Genomic DNA, 22,242 nt, shown 5'->3' on the forward strand with positions numbered 1-22,242 from the left:
CTCCGCCGAGGGGGTCTGGAGTCTTTGATTCGATTCCTTGTCCACAGCTTAACGCACTCGACGTTTTGGTGGCGGGCGGGAAGTGGACATGATACAGCCACTGCCTCGACGTCGTTGGGCGTCGCTCCACCTCGACGACACCCTCGTCGACCCGAACCGTTGGTGATCAGGTTGTGTGGCTACTTGTAGTTGTACTGTGCTGCGATCGTGGGGGTGTTGGCTTCTCGGACGGGTGGTCATGACGATCTTGGTCGATGTCCAAGGGTCGTCCACACAGTAGAGCTGCACACAATGCGACGATGACCAAGACGTTGCGCTGTTTCCACATAGCGCCGTGAGGTTTGGAGCCACGGGTAGGGCCACCCACCTAGCTTTGGCAGTGCCTGGCGTGATTGATGCAAGACGACGAGCTATGACAGGATCTGTCGTCGATCATGAGTCGCTGCTGGAGATAAAAAGCGCCGTCCGCTCCACGAACTGTGTGCTATAAAGACCCCATTTCATCTGGACTTGGTGTGTCGTCCCGGTGGCGACTAGAGCGGGGGCGGGGGCCTGTCACAAAATGCGGTTTGGCATTGAAACACAGTTCAAGCGATCCATCCCTCGTCCATTCCGCCGTGTTCCGTTCGGCGTTCCGTGTTACTGTGGACCACCCCCTTGACCTTCCCCTGCCCCTCCACAACGTACCCTTGTGGTGGAATGCGCGATAAAGGACGGGCCAGCCCCTGGACGATGGGGGTGAACTGGGCACGAGCAATATTGCAGGGCTACAATTGTCATTGAATCGTGTGTGTATGCGGGACAAGTTGCATCGTTTTTTCCGCACGGAACACCACCATCGACCGCAGGCAACCACGACTTGTGGAAATGCGCGGGTCGAATGCCGTACTCACGTTTGCACATATAGCGCTCGCACGTAAATGACGCCACAAAGCGTCGGGAGTGCAAACTGCCGCCGTCGTGGTGACGCCGAAGGATGTCGAGCATGGGACAAATGGAAATGACCTGATGCATACAGCGGTCGCATGACGGAAACATCAGCTAGGTACAGGTTCTGAGAGACTCTGGGCGTGGTCGTCTTGAAGGGGCATCCACTCCTGCCTGCAATTAGGTGCCCCAAGAGTGAGCAGTCAACCAAGTGAATGTCACCCATCGGGGCCAATTTACTACTCTGGCCTTGCCTCACCGCCCCCCGCTTCCTTCGAACGTCCACGGCCCCCTCCCCACCTCTCGTCGGCCAGGAAGTGTGCTGGAGGTGTCCCTGTTGTTGATTTTCTACCCCGACCGCCGTGCTTCTGTTTTTCTGTTGCCATGATGGCCAATGACTGTAGTGCTGTGTCACCAGGACGAAGATCTCATGGAGAAGACACCACCGCGGTGCCATTGTGAACGGAGCGGGTCGTTGATGACGCGATGCAGTCGGAAGTCGCCATGCATCAAGTCGAATGCATAATACTTTGGTAACCTTTCACGCACCCTGGCGGGCATAGAGCAGATGATCGCTGGTGATGGACTCACTGCCGCCATGGTGAGGCAAAGCGATAAAAGCATGCTCAACAAAATCGTGGACGGGGCAGCCAGGAACGAGCGACGCCGTCGACTCATTGAACGAGCACCAAAGATGCGTGATATGGGTGTCCATGCTTGTAACAGCACCCGCTACGTGATAACCGACGAACGCTGGCTGAGCGATGGCCTATCTGAACCCAATGCAGTTCCACAGATGGCTTCGCAACGGTACATCCCCTTCACACTTCCCCTGGAAAATCTCTCAGCGACCCTCCCGGCATGGCTGGAAGCATTCGCATCGCTCAGGCTTCGTGTGGTCGTCCAGGATCGAACCATCCTGGAGTGATTTTGGTATGGTTTGCGACCGTTCGCAGACGGGGAACGCCATCCAAACTTTCTCGAGGGTGCCATGGATTTTCATCACGGCTGCAGAACGAACGTGCAACCAAGTTCATGCCATACCTCCGGCGCTTGTTCGATCGCTATGCAACATGGACGAGCACTCGACGACCACGACCGATGTGTACCGCTCCGAGGAATTCGACGCAGCCTCGGGGGCTCAACCCCCTTGATGACCACACCTCGCTGCTTCAAACTCTGCGAGATGCCGCTTCAAGGCCACACGCTTGACGCGGCGACTGTCGCGGCGGCTTGTGCTTTGTTGTCGCAGGAACGATCTTCGCTGATCTCGAGTGAATGGTGAAGCTGTCGAAGCACGCGATTTGATTGGCTGCCGTGAAATCAGGACGACTCTGATTGGCTGCGTGCCGTCCGTGAAACGTCGTGACTCGTGAAGCGGCACACATCGCCGCTGCCTCCGATGGTACGCCCCCGACCTCACACGCGCCATGACCCTACGTTGGAGCCTAATACGTAGTCATCACCAGTATCGCGATCCGCGAGCATGCGATCGGTGCCCGCGACTCGCTCGCGTAGTCCATCGCCGAGTGAAATCGACTGGATGAATGAAGACAACGACTTGTTTTTGGACTACATGAACACCACGACAAGCGACCAACGCAAAGGAACTCCATATCTGGACCCGGCGGCAGTTTCTTCACCCCATCTCGCGGCGCCAGTCCTCGCGTCAGTGCCGCCCGCAATTCCTCCACCAACGTACGTTTCAGACTTCTCCTGGGGGGGGCGAAGACGATCCATCTTGCGTTTGGCTTTATTCGTGGCATTTGGTAGCGATATGGAGACCATATTCCAACCAACGCCGGTGCGCGCTACGTCCACCGCTGCGCGAGTACGTGCTCACGCGCCAACCTTCCCATCTCAGCGAGTGCTGCGGAATTTTCAGGAAGAACGCTTGCCGCCAACGTTTGCCGAAGCTTTGCGCCGGTCAATACCGCCGTACGACATGAAACGATTCCATGGCACTGAGTAACATCCTGCTGTGTTGAATCGATAGCACCGAGGCCGACACGATGGACGGTCGGCGGCCAGAAGTGGCCGACGATCGCGTAAAGACACTGCAGGCCAACTTCGATCTAGCCGTCACAACCATTGGGGTACTGCAGGCACAGCTCGTGGCCGCGAACGCCACAATTGAGCGCCTGCATTTGGATGTTGACCGGTGTGTCGTGGAAAGTGCTTGCTCCGCTCGGCAGATTTGATGTGTCCGCTTGCCAATGTAGAATGGAAGCGCAAGCAGTCCAGTCGGCAGCTACGGCGGCGCGTACAGCAGAAGAATTGCGCGATCAATTGCAGAGCTCGTTGGAAGCAGCTTCCCCGCCGCGGCGGCAGTCTGTGGGCACGTCCACCGACGACGTTATCGCGACTTGCGACAACAGCACAGACATGCCATCCACGTATGCATGGACAGTATGGCAGGGAAGCTGTATCGTGTATCTTAGAGCGCACGAGCTGAGCCAGCTCAAGGCCGATCTTGAGGCAGAATGGACCGAGCGAATGAAGGCTGTCGCGAATGAAGCGATGCAACTACGCTTGCAACTCGACGGGATTCAATCGCAGTTGGACTCTGAATTGGTCGCACGCGCCGAGTGCCATCAGCAGCTCCAAGGTTCGTTGTGGCGCCATGGCCACGTTGAAGATGTTTGCCGTAGTCGCGAGCGCTCAGGGCGCCAACTGGAGACAGCGCGCGGAAATTGCTCAAGGACAAGTCCTCGAGCAGGCAGAGAAGCTCAGTCAAGTAGTCGGTGAAGCTAGCGCCCTTCAAAAGCAGGTGATGCTCGTGTGGCGATGAGTTGCGGTCGCACTGATGAATGACGTGGCTATGATCGACAGGTGGAAACGATGGCATCCAGTCGAGCGGCAGTGCAGCAAACAGTCGCGACAAGCCTCGTCGAGGTGTGGTGGCCATCCAGTTTCGTTTCGATGGCTGGGATGTTGGATGTGGAAAATCACACGTCGAAGTAGAAGCACCAGCGAGTGAAAGATGCAATGCAAGCGATGAAGCGCACGATGGCGACGGAGTTCAAAAAGACCAAGGCGTTGCTGGGCAAATGGAGTATCGAATGCACAGAAGTGTGCTTGCGGCACAACGATCGAGTAAGCATGCGTCCCTGTCGGCACATCAGGACCTACGGACTGGTGAAGGAGGTGGCGACGGCGCAAAAGGTAGCAAAACTCGGCCTGTGCCACCAGCAACTTCGCTCGGAACGAAACAAAGCGTTGGAGTTGCAACAGCAGCTATGGAAGGACCAGGCCAAGCACGAACGCATTGCTCAGCAACTGCACGACGAGCTCGACGAAACCAGAGACCACTTGCAAGTCCTTATGCAAGGTATGTTGGCCCAAGTCTGTCCATGACGTGGAAGAGCGAATGCATCCTCTATCAGTCAAAGTTGGTCTCGTCGCTGATGCCCATGCATCTCGCGAACGCTTGCATCATGGGGAAATGGCCGAGGCGGCGTTGCGGCAGGACCGTGCCCGTCTGACCAAACTCAACCAGGCACTGCACCAACAGCTCCAGGTTTCACTGCTTCATGACATGATGGAGAACTCAAGAGAGGTGTGTTCATCGTCGCAGATCCTGCAACACACCCACGCCCGAGACATGGAACGCGCTCTGCTGCACCACAGCCACGTCGGTAAGAACAAAGTGAAGCAGCCCCCGCTAAACCAGACGGACGAAGACATCCCGACTGCCGAAGGCAAGTCGATCAACCTCGTTTGTCTGCTCATGTGTACGGTGGCCGCTAGACTGGAGCGAGTTCTTGGACTTGATCATGGTGCATCGCGAGGAAGTCCACCTTCGACCTGCGGACCCCCCGTTGTCGTCTTCAACGTAGACCATCTCGTTTTTATATCACAGCCTATGTCAATACATTTAAATGAATCTACAATTCAATATTTAAATGAGTCCATTCTAAGAATATCGACCAATCAATTCACGGGGACGTGTCCATAAAAAGAGTAATGGAAAAAGATAAATATTGCGACATTCATTTATGAGCCAATTGAGACCACAAACATTCTACAACCGGAATTCCATGCACGCAGTGTGACCAGCTCCTAAAAGGCTCCGTAGGCGCTCCAGGACGAAGAGCACGTCCGACCAAGTGTCCTTTCCCAGGCCGTGTCGCGTTGGACAGGGTATTTGGTTCGACCGGAGTGTGCCCTGCCATTGAGCTTGCGCGCCACGAGGGGGGGGCACATCATATGCATGGCCCAACACTGGGCGAGAAAACAGATTGTGCGCTGTTCGTCTTGCGACCGTAGAACGGGCGGCATGGCCCTGTCGATAGTCAACGTGTGGATGGTGCGACCTTCCTCGGCCACTGGCGGTGGGTCAGTGGGGTGAACTGCCACGTGATGCGGCTTCATCACTTTGTCCGAGCAATGCGCACCCGCTGGATGACAAGTGGGCGGAGGATTGTGAGGCCATGCTATTGGTTGAAATCATCGTAGGTTGTAGACGGATGATTGGCTGAAAAAGAAGAGCCAGAGGACTCAGCGTCCCGATGTCAAATACGGTGGAAAATACCAAAACACGCGCCTATACTGTATTGAAGTGAGATCTGGGCAATCCAACCAGTCGCGTGGAGTTTCACCACGTCACACAGAAGTTGACAATACACGCCCAAAACGAACGAAGTGGGCAACATTTGGGAAAACCTGTCAAAACTTTGGCCATTTGAACCGAAAAATGCTGACCTTTTTGCGAATTCCGGAAGTTGAACTTCCACAAGTGACAAAACACGCAGAGGTGGAGTTCTGCCTGGTCGACAAATCCGCCGCACTTCAAGAAATCCCATCCCCCACCAACAAGGTACATGCCGCCGCAAGCCTCTACGTCCGTTCAGCAGCACCAAATTCAGTGCATGAAGACGTCCATCACGAGCGTCTCGTCTCCAGCTGGCTCTGGCGCCCACTCGCCAACGCAGTACACAATTCGCGTGGCTGATCAGCGCACGAACACGACACAGTGGCTCGTCCACAAGCGGTACTCGGACTTTCGGGCTTTCCGCGAGTCGCTTCTCGATCCAAGTGCTTCCTTGTGTGGCAGCTGCGCTGAACTCGCAGATGAAGCGCCTGTGTCGTTTCGCTTTCCAAAGCGGAAATGGATCTTTTCCAACACGAAGAGTGTGATCAAGGAACGCCAAGAAGGTCTCGCGGTCTTTCTTGACCGCGTGAACATTGCAGTGCGCAATTGCCACGATCCCGCGTGCATGACCCGATCATTGCTCGAACACTTCCTCATGCTTGCCGACATGCGGTACACATTCATTGACTTGCAGTTCCACGACAACGAGGACAGTTCGTCGCAGCATCGACGAACTGACATCCCGTTCCTTCCGCCGCCACCATCCTCCTCCCTGCGTCACAGCTTTGCTGACACGTTGGGAAGCCTCCGATCCGACGTTCCAGACCTCTTGCGCCACTCCTTCCATGATACACAAGCGCGCAATCGTCGGCATAGCGTGCATATTTCGTCGGCCGATCGCATCAAGAAGCTGCGCAAACTCACTCCTATCAAAGTCGCACCAAAGCCCGACAAGAAGCGCATGTCGCTGGAAACTATCGAGGAAGCTGCTGAATGAGAGGCAAGAGATCGGCCCTTTTATCCATATTTATACACCGACATCACACGTCCTGCGACCTTTCCTCGCCCGCGCGCGCCATGTCCCGCTGCCGCCAGAAAAAAGTATTTTTCGTGTTTCTGTGTCCACACCGAGGGATTTTCGTATATAGTGTGCGTCGACAAGTGAGCATGTTGGTTCATGACAAATACCCGAAAAATGATTTGCGCTACCTCCAACGAGAGAAATATTTGAAGTGTTGGCCGAAATACGAGAAAAAATAACATGCCGTGTCATGCAAAATTGAATAAACGATAATTTTGGCCGATACGACCGAGGGAGACAATCGGTTTGTTCCGTTGACTTGCTCGATCTAGTCTGTGCGTTGGAGTCCCCACACACACACTTTCAGGCAAAGTACACCTTTATACCACTGGGAATGAGTGAACGAGCCGGTGGCGGCTGCGAGGGCAACCCAACGAAACGGCGTCGCCAGCAAACTCGACAAACGGGAAATTCTCGTCGGCTGAGATCGTAATCAGTTGAACCAGGAAGTGTCATGGACAATTAATTTGAACTTCAAGCGGACGGAACAGTTGATTCAACGTATGTGCGAAAAGGTGCGTCTCTGTCCGCAATGACTCCGAGAGGTGCTGAGAGTATGTTGCGGCGTCTGCTCCGGAACGCACAATGCGCTCTATTGCGTTGGTTAGTACTAGAATGAGGCATATAAAGCAGCTATTCCTCTGTTGCTCGTAGCAATTACGTCGTCTGTGTGGACGGATGCGATCGCAAGCGAAACTCTCCAACCACATTGTACGTACTGGTCATTTGTAGATTAAGTGGGTCGAAATATTTGTTACAACTAGTACTACTAGAAGATTATTCCCCGTGATAGATTTTATGGATATTAAAATGTTTATCCGGACACACAACCCGACAAATTCGACGTCATGGCCAACGACAGCGAGGACTCGCTGGATGTGCACTTGAAGACAGCACATGGGACAAAGATCCTTGCATCCATTGCGACCTCTACAACCCACGACGACATCTCTCTCCAGGCACAAGCCCTTCGCATCCTCAGTGAAAATGCGCATGTGCCGAACGTCGCAGATGTCTGGGAGATGGTACGCCGATGACAAATGTACTAGTATCTCACCTGAAATGCCAGATCCTCCCTTACGTGCTAGCATCTCCAGCGCTAGTTGATGCTGACTCGGATCTTCATCTTGTCATGTGGCGGTGTCTCGCCGAGTGCGCCGAAACGGGTGTCCCATTGTTGCCACGATTGTGGTCTTCGCGTCGGGAAATCCTCGACGCTGCCATGTCGATTCACGACGCGCCGTTGCATTCCACATCTCTCGTACGAACCCACTCCCTCGATGAATCGCGTCGTCATTTGTGTGTTCTTTCTCATCCTTCAGGTCGCGCATTCCCTCGTGGCACTGGTCACCTCAGTCTCACAGCACCGCCCTTCACTCCTCGCAGACGCCTCCACCACGGGGCCGTTCGCCGGTCTTGGGAACGCGTCTGACGATGGCCTTAGCTTTGTGCACCAAGTGAAGCTGTGGTACGTGCTCACGAACGAAGCGGCGCTCTTCTCGACGTTGGCCCACGTCACAACCTCGATAACCGAGATCAAAGTGCTCTTCTCGGCGAGCCTACCTCGTCTCGTTTGCCTGGAATACGTGAAATACCACGAAACTTTCGATTGTCATTTCAATACCGTGGCCTTCCTGGTCAAACTTGTAGACGTCCTTTGGCCGCAGCGGCCAGCCGTCGACGACGTGGCAGCCGCCAACTCCACAAGCAATCGGTTCTCCAACTTGGTGCTGCGCTTGTGTTTGTGCAAATACAAAGCAGTGTGGTCGGAGATGCTTCGTGTGCTGGAACACCTTGTCGCCTCCACCGAGTTTGTACAGCAGCTCGTTCTCGAGCCACATCTCCGTGGCGCCATCGCCCACCTCTCGGCAAAAACCAACCCGGATGACGTGGCAAAGTGGGCGACCAGCTTGCTCGACCAAGTCGACGCGTACGAGCACCAGCATCTTGTGAACGTGATCAAGTTGCCAAAGCTGGAAATTGATCTGTCGCTGAGTGAAGCCGTCGCTGTGGCGACGCAACTCAAGACTAGTGGCAACCGGTGGTTCCGAGAAGGTTCTGCACCGACCGTTTGAGTAGGTGCAAGACTCACTTTTTGTCTAGGCAATTTCACGGCAGCCCGGGCGTTCTATCGACTTGGGTTGTCCACGTTGACGGTGTCGGAATCGTACCAAGCGACACGACCGCCAAATTCTCCGGTACCCAAGATTTCAGTGGGCCAGCCTGTCAAGGTCAGCGCTTTTTCTTGTCCTGCACCCAGAGTTGGAAAAAGTCGTGTAGGTGCAGCAAGGCAAGAAGTGGCTCGTGGGGATGGTCAGCGACGTGAACGGGGGCTATGCAGACGTGATGCTGGACAACGGCAGCGAGGCCGACAACGTTCCCGTGCACCTAGTGCACATTTTACCCGTGGAAACTCCCCAGATTGCTGACCTTCGGCTGCACCTATGCTTGAACAGCGCCAAGTGCCTGCATGCATTGGGCTCGACTCAATTTGCCATCGACTGTCTTACGTATGCATTAGCCCAAGCCGTGCCAAACCACATTCCCGCACTCTACTTGAGGTTGAACTGGATTCGTCGACTTGATGGCAGCTTAAGGTAGTTGCGACATGTAGAGGCGTGCTTGCGATGGCAACTAACAACATTCCGCTCGCGAAAGCCGACTTACAGAAGGCACACCAATTGGTATCGAAGACTAAGACGCATGCCGCGATGGTGGGTGACATTCGTACTGCGTGGTCGCGGTTGCAGCTGATGGTCAAACACCGAAAACGAGCCGACAAGCGCATGATCAAAGAGATGGTGTCATACTTGAACTCAATCAACATTGAATAGTTGTAGAATGGAAGTTCTTGCATGATGTGCCGAAGGAAGTAAATGAAAGATGCGACGTTACTGTTCTTTCTTGGATTGCTCGTGGACGGGGGACGTCGAGTAGCGTTGAATGAAAAAGTGCAGAAAAAGAGCAAAGTAACTCGCATACATCACAACGCCGAATAGGAGATTGGAGTGACTGGCATGGCACACTGCCGACGAAGGAGACGACGATGTCGATAGGAAAATGACATTGGCCACGCAGACGGCGACGCCCACCACCATCTACAGCGCATCATGAATTGTCATTTCATTGCAGATGTCCAAGAACCTTCTCACCTGGCTCATTTGGAGCATCGTGACTACGTACGCCCAACGAGGACGATATCCCAACGCAGTGAGAAAGTAGTACATGTACATGACAGCGTGCACAGTGTAGTTCATCGCAACAAAGTAAAGGCCACTACGTATGAACATACGACAAGAAGTGGGGTAACGTAGGGGAAACTGAGATGCGTCTACCTGGATGAAAGCACAGAGTACGCATGCCAGCAGTAGAGCAACACAGTGATATGATGGTACCAATGTAGGAAACGCAGGGGCTTCTTACGAATGACGACAAAAAATGTGTCGAACAACTCGGGAATCTACAACACCGTCATATACACAACCAGAGCTACCATGAAGAACATACCTTGGAGAAGATGAACAACGACACCCAAAACCCCACGGGGCCATTTCCGTAATGCAATGTCGCGTCGCTGCACACGGAATGATACACACCGTGATGGTAGATAGAATGCACTAGAAAGGGCACTGTTCGGAGTGCTCCACATGCGCTAAAGACGGACAAAGTCAAATTCCACAGCGCCAATGCTCTATAAGGGACAAGAACTGCTTGAGAATCTTATTCAAGTCCTGGAACTTAATCCTTCACAACTTACGGAGTCAAATCGAACGCTTCACGTGAGCGCATGAATTTCTTCCCGACATAACATGAGAAGCCGTACGCAGCACACAACGCCATGCACATGTACATCGTCGACCGGCAAAATTGGGCTTCCCACGTCAGCATCTACATTCATTTAGGTCGCGGGTGGTGAGGGTCGTACGAATGAGTTTTCGAAGGCGAATGGGTAGAGTGGCGCCAAGCACGGGTAGAATTCATGCAGGTACAGCGTCCTCTCGGCCACCGCGGCGGTGGCAGCATGCACTTCGTCCATCGCAAATCTCCAAATGGACCAGAAAGTGCGCGCAATTCCAAAAATCACCCCGAGGGGACCCAGAACGAGCGACATTCTCCGGATAGTTGCGGATAACTGTCTTGAGACGCAGTCAACATTGTCAATTCATTCCGATGCAGGGGTACGACTCACTCTCACTTGAACAAAGTATGCAAACTTTGAGAGCACCATGTTATCCGTATACATCCGGTTAGCATGACGCATTCGAGCGTCGTGCACACGATCGTTGTGGGCGGCGGTAAACGAGAGAGATATGACTTCATGCAAGGAGCAGGAGAGATCACGTAAATGAGAGGTTGTTTGCATTCAAGGAGACCCCTACAAGTCTTCCTTGTCAATGTCTTCACCGTCTTCAGAGAAGTACTTGGCGTCCATGTAGCTATCAAAGATTGCGTCTTCGTCCTTTTCGGCAAAAATGTCCGACGCGTCATCCTTCATGAGTTCTTCGAGATCAGGGATCTTCATTTTGTCTATGCTGTCTCGCTGCTGCTGGCTCATATCGTCGATGAGTTTGCCAGAGTAAATGTCGTCGGTAAACTGCTTCGTCAGCTCCATGTACTCGTCGAAGTCGGTGGGTTGCTGCGCGATCCAGACGCACATGGCAATGAACAGAACACAAGCAATCGCACGGTACTTGCGTTCGCTGACGTCCGTGCTGCGGAGACTGTACAATGGCTTGAACGAGTCGATCACCCCAAGGTTGTCGTCGTAAATGTTGGGTAAAAACCAAAACTCGATCCCGACGAGCCACAAAATGAAAAACGCGAAGACCCGGACGAGCGAAAACACAAAAATGAAGATGAGGAACGTGACCGAGCAGTACCAAACGACAACCTTGATCCATTGCGGCCAGATGGGATAGCACACCAGACCGGTGAACCCAATGATAAGCAGAGTTGTCAAAAAGTTGCGAAAAGTGGTCGGTCCGTCGTACATCCAAGTGTAGTAGCCATCGGCCACAAAGCTCGTGTCCTGTGTCGGTTGCAACACCTTCTTGTTTCGCTCATCGCGGTTGCTGCGGTGGATAAATCCATACTGGATGAGCAATTTGCCCATTTCAAGGGCTTGTGCCTTGTCAGTCACGGGGGTCGGGCAGTAGCGTTCGGCAACAGCGTTGTTCAGCAAGAACTTTCCCAACTTGTCCCCGCGAAAGAACTCGACGCGTTTGCCCATCTCAATGGCTTGGCGCACAGGCATGCCCTTGCGGCCGCGAAGAAAGTCAGCCATCTTCTTGACCTTCTTGAACTCAGCCTCTTCCTATGCCGGGGATTGCATGAGAATCTTAGCACAGCATGGTGACGCGATTGTACCTCGGCAGTGAATGGGGCAGCAGCTGCATGCGGCACTGCCGCTCCACCGTGAGAGTGCCCATGGCCGTCACAGCATTCTGCCCCCATGATAGTCTGTAGTGGGTGGTGTGGTGGACGAATAGAAAATGAATTTCCGCGAAATTTCACCTCTATCGGTGACGTGGCGCGAACCCTATACTTAACACAAATGGAATTCCAATCCGGATAACATCGATTCACTTGACCGTAAATTGCACGTCCAGCGTGCCGAATTTCGAACATCTCAACGGTCCATTGCTCGCGCATCTCTTGAGTAGCAGCGACAACGCAGTGCAAAACCACGTCAACTCCACGAGCGATCAGTGCAGCGAATCTAGAAAGGATGTCCCATCATGCCGCAATGTCTCGACTGCACCAGTTCAGGCGGGAAGTGTGTAATGCCTGTTATCTTGGAATTTGTATGCATGTTGGCGACAACAACTTCTCGTGATGTTGGGAGAATCAAAATTTTCGCAAAAATACAATGAGTTCGATGTGATCAAGAAATTCATGAAAACTCCAAGAAATTTGCCGTCCAAGTCAATATCGCCCCAAAATTGTGACAATATTCGACATATCATATTTTTCCGGATAAATAGTAACTACACACTCGCGAGAGAACACGAAAGACGCCGCCGCAGACTCAGCCGTCTTGGCGCGGACGAGGTCTAAAAGAGTCGACGGAGAATGCGAAACATCGTCATCGCAAAGTCCTTTTCTTCTTGTGAGAAGCGCTGGAGCAAGGTCCCTCGATACGCTTCCTTGATGAGCTTCCGACCGAAACCGACACATCCCTTTTTGGCCGAGGCGCAAGGAGGAGGGTAGTTCCACATCATGATAACAACAGAAACAAGGATGAATACCACTGCCGCGCGTGGTACCCACGATGTCTTCGCAGCCGAGTTTGCCGGGCTGCGCACGGTGTACGTTGGATGAAGTAGGGGAAGCTTCGGGAGAACCCACACATGTTGCCCCGTTGCGAGCCATACGCAGAGCCACGTCATAAAGCGCACGACGAGAACGATTCCAGTCGCCAAAGCCACCGTGACCCCGGAGTCCCAAAGCATCTTTTGACCCCATGCCGGCCACACGGGATACAGCACACCCATACACAGCAGGGCAAAGAACGACAGGCTCGCAAGGTTCCGCAACGCCGACGACCCTTCGTACATCCACGTGTACACGCCATCCTCCGAGAACGTTTGGTTGGTTTCGTCAATGTCTAGGTATGGGTATGGGGACAGTGGAGCTTTTGTTTGGGGAGACGACTGTGGCGCCTTGATGCGTCTAGACTTATGGATAAATCCGTGCGTCAGGAGTGAGTGTCCTATGTCTTCGACGGTGTAGTTCCCGTAGTTGTTGCGGAAACACTTGCGCACTTCCTTGCCGCGGAAAAATGTTACGCGGCGGTCACGTTCAATCGCTTCCCGGCGCGTGTTGGGATGCACGAGCAACGTGTCGGCCAGAGCCTTCGTTGTCGGGAAGTCCAAGAGCTGCAACAAGGACGGTAGCGCACACGGAAGAGGCGCCACGTCGTCTTCACGCGGAGAAAGCGGCGACGGAGGCGTCATGGACGCGACATGTGCCGTCGAGAGCAGCACCACCGTGTCGGTCATGGCAAGTCGCGGAATGAGCTATCGCGTTGACACGTCAAACGTCGCTCCACGCGGCAAAATCCGACCAGCCAATCAGATTTCTCCATGAATGAGCCAATCAGAAGTCGCCACACACCGCTCGAGAACACGTTCGCGAACATGCAGAAGCGGCGAGACCGAGTGAGTACTCACCGGCGCGATCGAACCAGCGCCGACGAGATTGTCTGCGCAGAGGCAACCCTGTCGTCGTGAGTCTCTCCACGAGTAGGATTTGCTGTCAGGGTACGAGCACCGACTTTGCTGCATGGACGAGATGACAATTGCAAGGTTTTGCGTGCAACGCAGGAGAAACAAAACGAAAAATCGACACTCGCCGCCGCAAGTGAAGGGCATGCATACATGCAGGCCCCTCTGGCTCGATGCAGTTGACTGCAGGCGCGGCGATACCTGCTTCGTCGGTAGCTCTACTTGCATGACCTTCTTCAACGATCGTTCCATCGTCAATTCATTGAAGACCGCGTGGCACGGTACAATCCGGATAATTACCGGACACGCCGGTTAGAACATTTTCAATCGGGTTGGGTCGTCATGCCAGAGTAGGTGGCGGCGGCGTCGAGCTCGGTAGGACGTACCTGACAATTGATAGGTTCAGGCATCATTTGCGCGTCCACAGCCCCTCGGGCAACCATGCTGCGGTCAGTTGCCCTTTGTCGCGGGGCATGGATAACGACGATGCGTGCGTGGTGTAGGCAACGACGGCGTCGATGCTGCAATGCCAGGGCGGGAATCCCACATGCGTGCGGTGGCGAGATGCGTCAGGAAAGACGTCGAGCCCCCTACGGTTCAACTCAATTGCGTGGTCGTTGGCCGAGTCTCCGCCATCCTGGTCCACCGAGCTCGCTGGGGTGATCGGTCGCAACCAACACTCGACATTTGTCCACCTTGGGGCGTTCAGCGGGGCGTGGCTACAAGATCAGTTGCCAAAGCTCCTCGACGCAATCCTTAGCGGGCGTCATGGGGACGTTACGTTGGCCTACTTCAGCGCTGTGGGGGCCAGCGGCATCTGCGACCATTTTGCGTCGCTCGAGGCCATTTCACTGCACGAGTGCTTCATGGAACCAAGCACGTCACCCGCCAACAAGCTTCATGTCCCCCTCGTACGTTGCTCCGTCGAACCCTCACTGGTGTGCGACTCCCCCATCTCGATAGCATGTCAAGCTAAATTGGACGTCGCTGCTGCAAGTTATGCAGTCTGTCCGTGTCGATCCCGAAGACCATCTCTTCCTCCAAGCCACATTCGACGGCACGGCCACTGCCACAATCTGCTCCGTCGCCACGATGGTGCATCCATCGACGGGTGTGTGCTTTCCATGGTACACGTCGCAGCTTCGGACGCCGCAGTCGTCGACACTCGTCTCGTCTTTGTCGCCGCACATCCATCGGTCCGCTGTGGTGACGGTTTGGACGATCGTGGACTGCAGCCAGCACCCCGACATTGTCCGGAATGCCGTCATCGCCACATTCAAGCTGAAAACATGGCTCATTCCAAAAGCAGTGCATCGGGTCGAGACAAACGTGGAGAAATGCGCTGACGCGAGCGCTATGGCATCTCTTGCCAAGCGAAGGCAGCTCGAAGCGCGCGTCCGCGAGTTGGAGGCGGAGAAGGACGCAGCAGACGCTTCGACAGCTCGCCTGGCGCAAAAACTGCAACGTGCCCACACCAAGTGCGACCACCTCGAGAAAGCATTGGCGGCCACGCAAGCTCAGCTGCAGGTCTCTCTTGCCGCAACTCTCTCCTTTGCCTGACTCAACGAGCAGAAGCAAGAAGCAGCCTTGGCGGCTGTGACCACGGAAGCATCTCGACAGCGCGTCCAACAGGAAATCGAGCACGATGCCGTCGTCAAGTGCGTAGAACGACCGTGGCGTCGTTGTTGTGCCATTGAATGGGAACGTAGGGAAAATGAATGGTTGCGACGACAGATGCACGTGGCTGCAACGCGGGCCGACTACGTCGCCAGCGAACTCTGGGCCCAAGCTGCGTTCAAGCGAAAGTGGTTGCAAGCTGAAGCGACGTGCCGAGTCTTGCGCAAACAACTTGCTCGTGCGTACTTCCACACGTCGCGATCGTCCATCGCAGCCTCACCCGTTGTTGCTCTGATGGAAGCGTAGTCGCCAAGCAACTCCAATGACCGTCCAGCAGCACCCTTCCCCGTTGAACCCAGCATCGGTCGCTTTTCCAACGCGCTATAGAGAAGCGTCGTTGGCCTCGACCAGGCTCGTTCCAGTTCAATTGTCCGTAGTTGTGCCAGCGACACCGCATCAAGTCGCGTGAGACGATGAGACTCATCGTGTCGCCTTTCGATTCTGCACGTGTTGGGCCACAGGCATGCGTGGCCGCGTTGTCGGTTGCAGACCACTGCAATAGGAGCTGTGCATTGGAAGGAATAGCGGACAGCACACTGGGCATGTCAGCTCTGTCGTGGTCGCTGGATCGATCAAGTCCATGGCGCGCGCCGCGAATCCAGCGGCCGATTCAGCTTTTTCACGAACGGCACAGCACTAGACCATTGACGACGGCTGCGCCACCAGCGCGTGCGTTGTGGTGCACAACGAGTGCTGTATTACGACGGAACTCTACGATAGCCCACTCAAGATTCGATCGACAGCGGCGTTGACGTTGCCAAACGTGGCCTGCAGCGCACGAAGGTTTTGCTCTCGATTCGAGAACCCCATGTCGACGAGTTGGGACAGCTGCGATGCGTACAGTTCTTCGGGGTTGGCGACCGGCATGGCAGCCGCCGGAGGGAACGCTCCAAACCCACCAAACCCTGGATTTACTGCACCAGAGGGAAGCACGCCCGCCGATTGGAGCTGGCCCATCGCTTGCTGCATTTGCATCATCGCTTGGAGGTTGGCCGGGTTCATCATGGTGCGAAGCACGTCTGGGTTAAGCATCATTTCTCTCGTGGCAGGGTCGAGCTGCTGGAACTGCGGGTTCATCTCCATCATGCTTCTTAGCAACGCAGGGTTTTGGCTCATCTGCTGCATCATGGTTTGGACCATCGGGTTGTTGAGCATGTTCGGGTCAAATGCGCCAAAGGGAGTCGCACTGCCAAATGGGTTGGGTGTGCCGGCTGCAGGAGTAGGCTGGGCCCACGGGTTGTTTGGACTTGCTACAGCTCCCCACGGGTTCGCAGGAGCGGTCGCAGGAGGGGCCGTGGTCGTCGTCGGTGGAGTCGTCGTTGAAGTGCCACCCACTGCGCCGGGCATGACGAAGGCGGGATTGGAAGCACCGATGCCGGCATTCGAGGACGTCGCATTAAGAAGTGGCTCCTGGACCTCCGTGTACATGCGGCGCAGGGCGTTGAACCCTTCGGGATGGGACTCGATGTTTCGCAGTGCCGTGTCCTGGTTGCGCATCATTTCGCGCATCGCGGCAGGGTTACGCATGGCCTCCATGCTCCGGCGCAGCAACTCGGGGTCGTTCATCACGTGGTTCAGCTCGGGATGTTGCTCGAGCAGTGTTCGCATCGCTGGATTCGCTTGCATCATCCCGCGCATGATCTCGGGGTTGCTCAGCATGCTCTGGACCAACGGCGACTCCATCATTTGCTGCATCATTTCAGGATTTTGCATCATGCTTTGAACGTTGGGAGGCGGCATTCCCCATCCTCCTGTTCCAGGTGCACCAAACGGATTCATAGCACCGAACGGCGACGCGGCAGCAGCGCCTGTGGATACCGGCGGAAAACTAAACGGAGACGGAGCAGGTGGCGGAGTAGGGGTGACTGGAGGCGCGGGCGCCGTCGCCACGGGAGGTTTACTCGCAGCACCCTTAACAAAGTATAGAGTTTGCCCGGCTTCGACCTCGTAGCTTGCCAACGTGAGCTCGTCCTTTAGAACCTTGCCTTTGTAGATGAGACGTTGCTGGGACGCAGGCACGTCGGTGAGCTTCTCCAGTTCTACTTTGAACGCAAGGACACTTCCATCGAGGTCTGCCTCCACCGTCAACTTGTCTCCATTCGAGCGCTTCACGACCACTTGGACGCCCATGAGAGAGGTGGTTTCTCACGAGGAAAATGGCGATTTGTATCTAAGGCGATAAATTATAGCCAATCATGCCACTTCATTCGTGAATTTCCCATGGAAATGAACTATTTTAGCCAATCATCGTCTAGAGCGTGTTCGCTCAATACAAGTTGACACCCTTTTTTCGTTCATGCCATTCTCAACGTTTTTCGGCAAAGGTTGAACGGATGTGTCGAGCGGGAAGGACCACCATGGATGGCGCGCCCGGCGCGGGGATGGCGCGCTGCGTGCTTTGAACCCATGTTCTAGAACGTCTCGAATTGCGACCCAAATCATCGCCCACGTCGCCGTGGTGGTGGCCACGTCTCTCAACATCATCGTCAAATTTCCCGCGTCACTGCTGTCGTAGATGCCGCTGCCGCAATGATTGCGAGCAAGTCCATGTCTTGCTTTGCTTGCTTCGTGCAGACAACGACGACAACCTTCCAGATGAGGTTCCTCAACAGGGCGGGCTTCTTGACACTTGCCCAACAACGACACGATCGACGGCGGCGACGGTTGCGCCGGTGCCATCACTTGACACCCCTCTGGACGCGGGAGTTCTCAATGTGAAAACCGCACAATGCAGTCTGTTTCCAGCTTATTCGTGTGCACCTTGTGCCAAGACGTACAATGAACTCAATGAACACCGTCGTCCACGTGTCCCGTCCGAACTACGCCATGGATCCATCCAGGGCCTCTGGGCAGATCCCTTTGTGATCGCGCACGAATTTGTCTTCGACGGCACAACTGTCCATGTGTATGCCAACGTGTTCGCTGCTAACGGCAGAGGTTGCCACTTGCCACTTGGGCTGTCTTGAATACCAGGCAAACTGGCCAGACAGTCATATTCCCCATCCAAGGCATGTCGGCAAAGGTTAACTGCAGTCGAACACCCCTTCCTCGACCACGCGAAGGCACTGAATGGGTCCGCTGCCACCGCTTCATGCACCCTACAAACACAAGCTCAAGCCCAATGGAAACTTCGTCCGAAGTGCTGTTCCGCAGCAAGCTCCTACGCCATCGACCCGTTGAGACTGCAGTGGCTAGCTGCGTCGTCGTTGCCGAACGAAATAGCTTTCAACGCCCGGAGGTTCATGTCGCGTTGTTCCAAGCCAATGTTGGCAACGGGGTCGAGTTGCGCCGCACACATCACGTCGTTTGCGTTCTCTGGGGCACCGGTGTGGAATCGGTGGCAAGGGTCACGCCGAGCACGTCAGCGAAGCGCAGGATTTCTCCGGTCTAGAGAGCCGGCGAATTGTCGGGCAGCGACCTTCCCGCCTACATATCTGTGTCCAACATGCTGTCCTGCGTCTCCACAAGTTGCCGCACCCCCAACTTGGCGTCCACGTTTTCGATGCTCGGCAATCTCAGCTACGCCTGGCTTCATGGCGGCGGAAGGAGTAAGGGCAACAACTCGCGCCTTTGCTTCGCTGTACAATGCCCAGATGGTCGCCCATGCGCTCACGTTCGTGGCCGTCCACCAGGTGATTCAATAGCGACGGATCGTCGAGGATCGACCGACGCGTCGGGTGCAGGTGCGCGCGCCATCGTGCTCACTCAAAACGGACACGACTCTAGAATCCAACGAGTCGACGACTCAGTCCGTCTCGGCAGCGCGAGCTTGACGGCGCTCATGGACACCACGCGCATTTCGTTCAACCCAGAAACAATCGTGAGTCGCGACTGGTCCTGCCTACATCCCCACCACGACCTCGTCGTTCTGTTACGTGCCATTGTACACGAGGCTTTGCGGAGCTGGCGACAAAGTTGTTACGTCGTTGAGCTCGACTTTGAGCGCCATCACAGCGGCGCTCAAATCCACGTGCACAGGCCACGGACTTCCATGTGGTTACAATGCACTGCGACGGTCGTGTTCGCTCAACCAGCGTGGAAGGTCCACGTTGTCCTCCGTGAACAAGTCCATTGCTCGTCCAATGTAGTGAGCCAGTAATGTCATCCACGAAGGCGTTGGTTTGTGTGGAGCGTCTTCAAGGATGGCCGGAAATCCATCCGGTGGAATGCTTCGCAGCAGACTCGAGTCGATGACGACCACCAACGTTCGTTTAGACTGTCGCGGGGAGTTGTGCGATGACGACCTCACGCACCGACGGTGGCAGGATCGAGTTCGACGACGTCATGATCGAGTGGATCGCGAAGACCGTGTCCATTTTGGAATGTGGTGCGACTGTCGACGAGGCCACCCCAGTGCTTGACGAGCAAGGGGTGCTTTCGACTGTGAAACATGGTGCCACTGCAATTTGACCTTCCGTCCCTCTTTTGATTGGATATTTGGAGCCAATCATATTTGTGCAATCTGTACGAATTACTTGTCGAGCCAATCGAATTCAAGTCGGTTACGACCGGGACGATGGCGGCGGGGCCACCTCATCCTGCGTGTGATGGATCGCCGGCACAGCGCCAGCGTCATGGGGCAGGGGCGACGCCGACATGAGAGCGCATGCAGTGAAGCACACCATTCGATCGTATGCGACGACGAGGGCCCTCGACAACTCGCGATGGACGAAGAAACGCACAGTCCACATGGATAGAAGTCAAACACAAGGTCGTGTTGACGAGACGTGGAATGAACGACGACGACTGACGAAGCCTTAGATGCGGGGGTACGAGGCCGCGCCGACGACGTTGCATGTGCCTTGGCCGCTCGTGGTGCGCTTGAGGCGGATGTAGCCGCTCTCGCCCCACCCAGTGCCCCACGAGTTCTTGACCTTGAACGACGTCCCGTCGTAGCCGACGGCAATGACGGCGTGATCGGACTGGGCGCCCGGGCACGAGCTGACGACGCCGCCGCGGTAGTTTTTCCACACGCTGTTGCCGGCCTCGACCGTGACGGACAGAGGCTGCCTGTTGAGCGCGGAGGCCACGCCCGAGTCGCCCGACACACGCGCGCTGGTGCCGATGGACAGCGTTTGCTTGGCGCAGCTGGTCTTGCACGCGCCAGTCTGGCCAGAGCTGCCCGACGTGTACGGGTACGCGGACGCCAGGCACAGCCCCCTGGACGCGTAGTCGATGGCGGCCCACGGGAAGCCGCCGTTGCAGCCCTGGCTGCCGCCGTTCGTGGAGCAGCTGGCCACCTGTTGCTCGGACAGCTTGAGGAGCCTGCCCGTCTTGATGCAGTGCGCCGACTCGGACACACCGACGGCCGAGAACGCCCAGCACGACCCGCAGCTGCCTTGGTTTTGCACCGGGCTCACGCACCCAGACGACGTCCAGTCCTTGGTCGCCTGCACCGACACAGCCTCTTCGTCCGACGACGTCTCCACAATCTCACCGCGCAGGAGCGACCCGCGCCGGAACGACACGGCCACGTACGCCTTGAACTCGGCGTTGCTCATCAGCGCAAACTGGTTGCGCCAGTTGAACGAGGCGTCGGGGTTGGCCAGCGCCGCTTCCTCGGCCGACAGCTTGGTGTCCAGGAGGCGCTGAAGCTCGTTCGTCGCCTTGTCCTCTTCGCTCATGATCGAGCTGGGTGCGGGGAGCAGGCCGTTCTGGCGGGCCACCTCGCCGAACTCGGCCTTCCACTCGGCCAGGTCTTGCTCCAGGGACATGCGCTCGTCCGCGGACATCGACATCACGGACTGCTGGACGGCCGCGGCGGTGGCGGCAACACCAGACAGGGCAAACACAGCTCGCATGCTTGGAGGAGGCAAATGGGAAAATGGCGTCGATCGCTGCGCCGTCCAGCAAACACTTTTCGCCGCATGGACCTACCTCGGACACAGCATTATCAGGTCTTGGGGCTGTCCAGCAATGGGCGGAAGGGGGGGGACGGGCGCTGGATTCAACCCCGCGTGGGGGTTTGAGAACATGGTGTACTCATGGGTGGACGAGCGTTGGCATGTAACTACGTGGCATGCCCCCCAGCATTCTTCGAGCTTGAGCTGGTGCAGAGTGCGGCAAGACCGTTCGACAAACGCACCGTCCGTTGTCGTGGATGCGACTCCCTGTGGCGCCTGTCGACGCGATGTGCGAGTGTGCTTTGCACAGCCGTCCAAACATCGCCCGACTTGTTTTGCACTCGGCCGTATCATGTCGGCACATTTCCCTCGTCGTCGCGTTCCATTCTGCGTCCTGTTGAGTCGACCATCGCGGCGCAAGGTCAGCGTGGTGGTCGAATCGAGACACCGACTCCTGTGCTGCATCCAACGCCCTACCAGTGTGCCCGGCGCATCCCCGTATGTGCTCCAGAACGAGCTCTGATAAGCAACATGAGATTCGCCAAAAACGCACTCGTGGCACAAGGACGAGCCGCTCTGTGGCGGCAACTCGTGCAACATGCAACGACGACGTCGGCCTCCACGGCGGACGTTTGGTGGCGACGGCGCTGGAGAAGGCGGCAATCGTTGCGGGCGGCAAGGGGCCGTCGACGGCTTTGCATCGGACGGACGCCATGGACGATAGTCGGTTTCGTCGTCTGAGTAGAGTCGGTTTCATACACTAATCGACGAACTTTTCACACAAAGCATGGCTTTGTTCACCTTTCTTCTCTGTGTCGATATACTCCAACGTAGCAACGACATGCCCCACCTCCATGTAGCTGCTACGGCGTCCGAGCGGGGGGGAGGGGGTTG

General features: G+C 55.7%; 10 protein-coding genes across 17 annotated transcripts; 5 read left to right on the forward strand and 5 right to left on the reverse strand.

Annotated features, from left to right (window-relative positions):
- Window positions 1-2,413: 2,413 nt before the first annotated feature.
- H310_03124 (hypothetical protein) lies at window positions 2,414-3,718 on the forward strand (the record flags this gene model as incomplete). Its single annotated transcript, XM_008866891.1, has 7 exons — window positions 2,414-2,625; window positions 2,701-2,758; window positions 2,813-2,865; window positions 2,924-3,088; window positions 3,150-3,323; window positions 3,369-3,535; window positions 3,579-3,718. The coding sequence occupies 7 exons, from the start codon at window positions 2,414-2,416 to the stop codon at window positions 3,716-3,718; spliced, it is 969 nt and encodes a 322-aa protein (XP_008865113.1).
- Window positions 3,719-3,768: 50 nt separating this feature from the next.
- Window positions 3,769-4,766, forward strand: H310_03125 (hypothetical protein; the record flags this gene model as incomplete). Its single annotated transcript, XM_008866892.1, has 6 exons — window positions 3,769-3,822; window positions 3,892-4,023; window positions 4,072-4,258; window positions 4,314-4,447; window positions 4,505-4,628; window positions 4,678-4,766. The coding sequence occupies 6 exons, from the start codon at window positions 3,769-3,771 to the stop codon at window positions 4,764-4,766; spliced, it is 720 nt and encodes a 239-aa protein (XP_008865114.1).
- A 955-nt stretch (window positions 4,767-5,721) lies between these two features.
- Window positions 5,722-6,821, forward strand: H310_03126 (hypothetical protein). The gene has a single exon (XM_008866893.1). It carries the CDS (start codon window positions 5,751-5,753, stop codon window positions 6,516-6,518), a length of 768 nt encoding a protein of 255 aa, XP_008865115.1. The 5' UTR covers window positions 5,722-5,750; the 3' UTR covers window positions 6,519-6,821.
- A 613-nt stretch (window positions 6,822-7,434) lies between these two features.
- H310_03127 (hypothetical protein) lies at window positions 7,435-9,728 on the forward strand. Its single transcript, XM_008866894.1, has 6 exons — window positions 7,435-7,627; window positions 7,672-7,863; window positions 7,925-8,657; window positions 8,706-8,833; window positions 8,883-9,163; window positions 9,217-9,728. The coding sequence occupies exons 1-6, from the start codon at window positions 7,451-7,453 to the stop codon at window positions 9,434-9,436; spliced, it is 1,731 nt and encodes a 576-aa protein (XP_008865116.1). The 5' UTR covers window positions 7,435-7,450; the 3' UTR covers window positions 9,437-9,728.
- H310_03128 (hypothetical protein) lies at window positions 8,647-10,670 on the reverse strand. Of its 5 annotated transcripts, none has more exons than XM_008866898.1 (7): window positions 10,528-10,670; window positions 10,360-10,490; window positions 10,110-10,293; window positions 9,998-10,062; window positions 9,755-9,878; window positions 9,033-9,700; window positions 8,647-8,990 (listed from the first exon to the last, which is right to left on the reverse strand). In XM_008866898.1, the coding sequence occupies exons 1-6, from the start codon at window positions 10,636-10,638 to the stop codon at window positions 9,494-9,496; spliced, it is 822 nt and encodes a 273-aa protein (XP_008865120.1). In that variant the 5' UTR covers window positions 10,639-10,670; the 3' UTR covers window positions 8,647-8,990; window positions 9,033-9,493. The 5 variants fall into 5 exon arrangements, with proteins under 5 accessions (XP_008865120.1, XP_008865118.1, XP_008865119.1 ...); XM_008866896.1 differs by having other exon boundaries at window positions 9,938-10,062; XM_008866897.1 differs by having other exon boundaries at window positions 8,647-9,700.
- A 257-nt stretch (window positions 10,671-10,927) lies between these two features.
- On the reverse strand, window positions 10,928-12,093 carry H310_03129 (hypothetical protein). The gene is made up of 2 exons (XM_008866900.1): window positions 11,970-12,093; window positions 10,928-11,916 (listed from the first exon to the last, which is right to left on the reverse strand). The coding sequence occupies exons 1-2, from the start codon at window positions 12,054-12,056 to the stop codon at window positions 10,978-10,980; spliced, it is 1,026 nt and encodes a 341-aa protein (XP_008865122.1). The 5' UTR covers window positions 12,057-12,093; the 3' UTR covers window positions 10,928-10,977.
- Window positions 12,094-12,514: 421 nt separating this feature from the next.
- H310_03130 (hypothetical protein) lies at window positions 12,515-13,624 on the reverse strand. Its single transcript, XM_008866901.1, has one exon. The coding sequence runs from the start codon at window positions 13,601-13,603 to the stop codon at window positions 12,656-12,658; it is 948 nt and encodes a 315-aa protein (XP_008865123.1). The 5' UTR covers window positions 13,604-13,624; the 3' UTR covers window positions 12,515-12,655.
- A 535-nt stretch (window positions 13,625-14,159) lies between these two features.
- H310_03131 (hypothetical protein) lies at window positions 14,160-15,938 on the forward strand. Of its 4 annotated transcripts, none has more exons than XM_008866903.1 (7): window positions 14,160-14,178; window positions 14,229-14,277; window positions 14,332-14,739; window positions 14,792-15,355; window positions 15,401-15,486; window positions 15,538-15,683; window positions 15,752-15,938. In XM_008866903.1, exons 1-7 carry the CDS (start codon window positions 14,171-14,173, stop codon window positions 15,769-15,771), a joined length of 1,281 nt encoding a protein of 426 aa, XP_008865125.1. In that variant the 5' UTR covers window positions 14,160-14,170; the 3' UTR covers window positions 15,772-15,938. The 4 variants fall into 4 exon arrangements, with proteins under 4 accessions (XP_008865125.1, XP_008865124.1, XP_008865127.1 ...); XM_008866902.1 differs by having other exon boundaries at window positions 15,563-15,683; XM_008866905.1 differs by having other exon boundaries at window positions 14,160-14,277.
- Window positions 15,939-16,149: 211 nt separating this feature from the next.
- On the reverse strand, window positions 16,150-17,661 carry H310_03132 (hypothetical protein). The gene has a single exon (XM_008866906.1). The coding sequence runs from the start codon at window positions 17,633-17,635 to the stop codon at window positions 16,217-16,219; it is 1,419 nt and encodes a 472-aa protein (XP_008865128.1). The 5' UTR covers window positions 17,636-17,661; the 3' UTR covers window positions 16,150-16,216.
- A 2,601-nt stretch (window positions 17,662-20,262) lies between these two features.
- Window positions 20,263-21,306, reverse strand: H310_03133 (hypothetical protein; the record flags this gene model as incomplete). The annotated part of the gene is made up of 1 exon (XM_008866907.1): window positions 20,263-21,306. The coding sequence occupies one exon, from the start codon at window positions 21,304-21,306 to the stop codon at window positions 20,263-20,265; it is 1,044 nt and encodes a 347-aa protein (XP_008865129.1).
- Between the last annotated feature and the right edge of the window lie 936 nt (window positions 21,307-22,242).

The sequence above is a fragment of the Aphanomyces invadans genome (assembly GCF_000520115.1).
Source record: "Aphanomyces invadans strain NJM9701 unplaced genomic scaffold supercont1.4, whole genome shotgun sequence".
NCBI classification, from domain to species: domain Eukaryota; phylum Oomycota; class Saprolegniomycetes; order Saprolegniales; family Verrucalvaceae; genus Aphanomyces; species Aphanomyces invadans.

Bases quoted from the DNA above. Each gene is read 5' to 3' on its own strand.
- H310_03126 (XM_008866893.1), top strand. From the start codon at position 5,751: ATGCCGCCGCAAGCCTCTACGTCCGTTCAGCAGCACCAAATTCAGTGC.
- H310_03127 (XM_008866894.1), top strand. From the start codon at position 7,451: ATGGCCAACGACAGCGAGGACTCGCTGGATGTGCACTTGAAGACAGCA. The intron at 8,834-8,882 runs GTCAGCGCTTTT...AAAGTCGTGTAG, and splicing joins CAGTGGGCCAGCCTGTCAAG to GTGCAGCAAGGCAAGAAGTG. The intron at 9,164-9,216 runs GTTGAACTGGAT...TGCGACATGTAG, and splicing joins ATTCCCGCACTCTACTTGAG to AGGCGTGCTTGCGATGGCAA.
- H310_03128 (XM_008866896.1), bottom strand. From the start codon at position 10,638: ATGGACGAAGTGCATGCTGCCACCGCCGCGGTGGCCGAGAGGACGCTG. The intron at 10,491-10,527 runs GTACGACCCTCA...AAATGAATGTAG, and splicing joins TCGCCTTCGAAAACTCATTC to ATGCTGACGTGGGAAGCCCA. The intron at 10,294-10,359 runs GTAAGTTGTGAA...TGTCCCTTATAG, and splicing joins GAAGCGTTCGATTTGACTCC to AGCATTGGCGCTGTGGAATT.
- H310_03129 (XM_008866900.1), bottom strand. From the start codon at position 12,056: ATGGGGGCAGAATGCTGTGACGGCCATGGGCACTCTCACGGTGGAGCG. The intron at 11,917-11,969 runs GTACAATCGCGT...TCCCCGGCATAG, and splicing joins CTGCCCCATTCACTGCCGAG to GAAGAGGCTGAGTTCAAGAA.
- H310_03130 (XM_008866901.1), bottom strand. From the start codon at position 13,603: ATGACCGACACGGTGGTGCTGCTCTCGACGGCACATGTCGCGTCCATG.
- H310_03131 (XM_008866902.1), top strand. The intron at 14,278-14,331 runs GTCAGTTGCCCT...TGCGTGGTGTAG, and splicing joins CCTCGGGCAACCATGCTGCG to GCAACGACGGCGTCGATGCT. The intron at 14,740-14,791 runs GTACGTTGCTCC...CCATCTCGATAG, and splicing joins ACAAGCTTCATGTCCCCCTC to CATGTCAAGCTAAATTGGAC.
- H310_03132 (XM_008866906.1), bottom strand. From the start codon at position 17,635: ATGGGCGTCCAAGTGGTCGTGAAGCGCTCGAATGGAGACAAGTTGACG.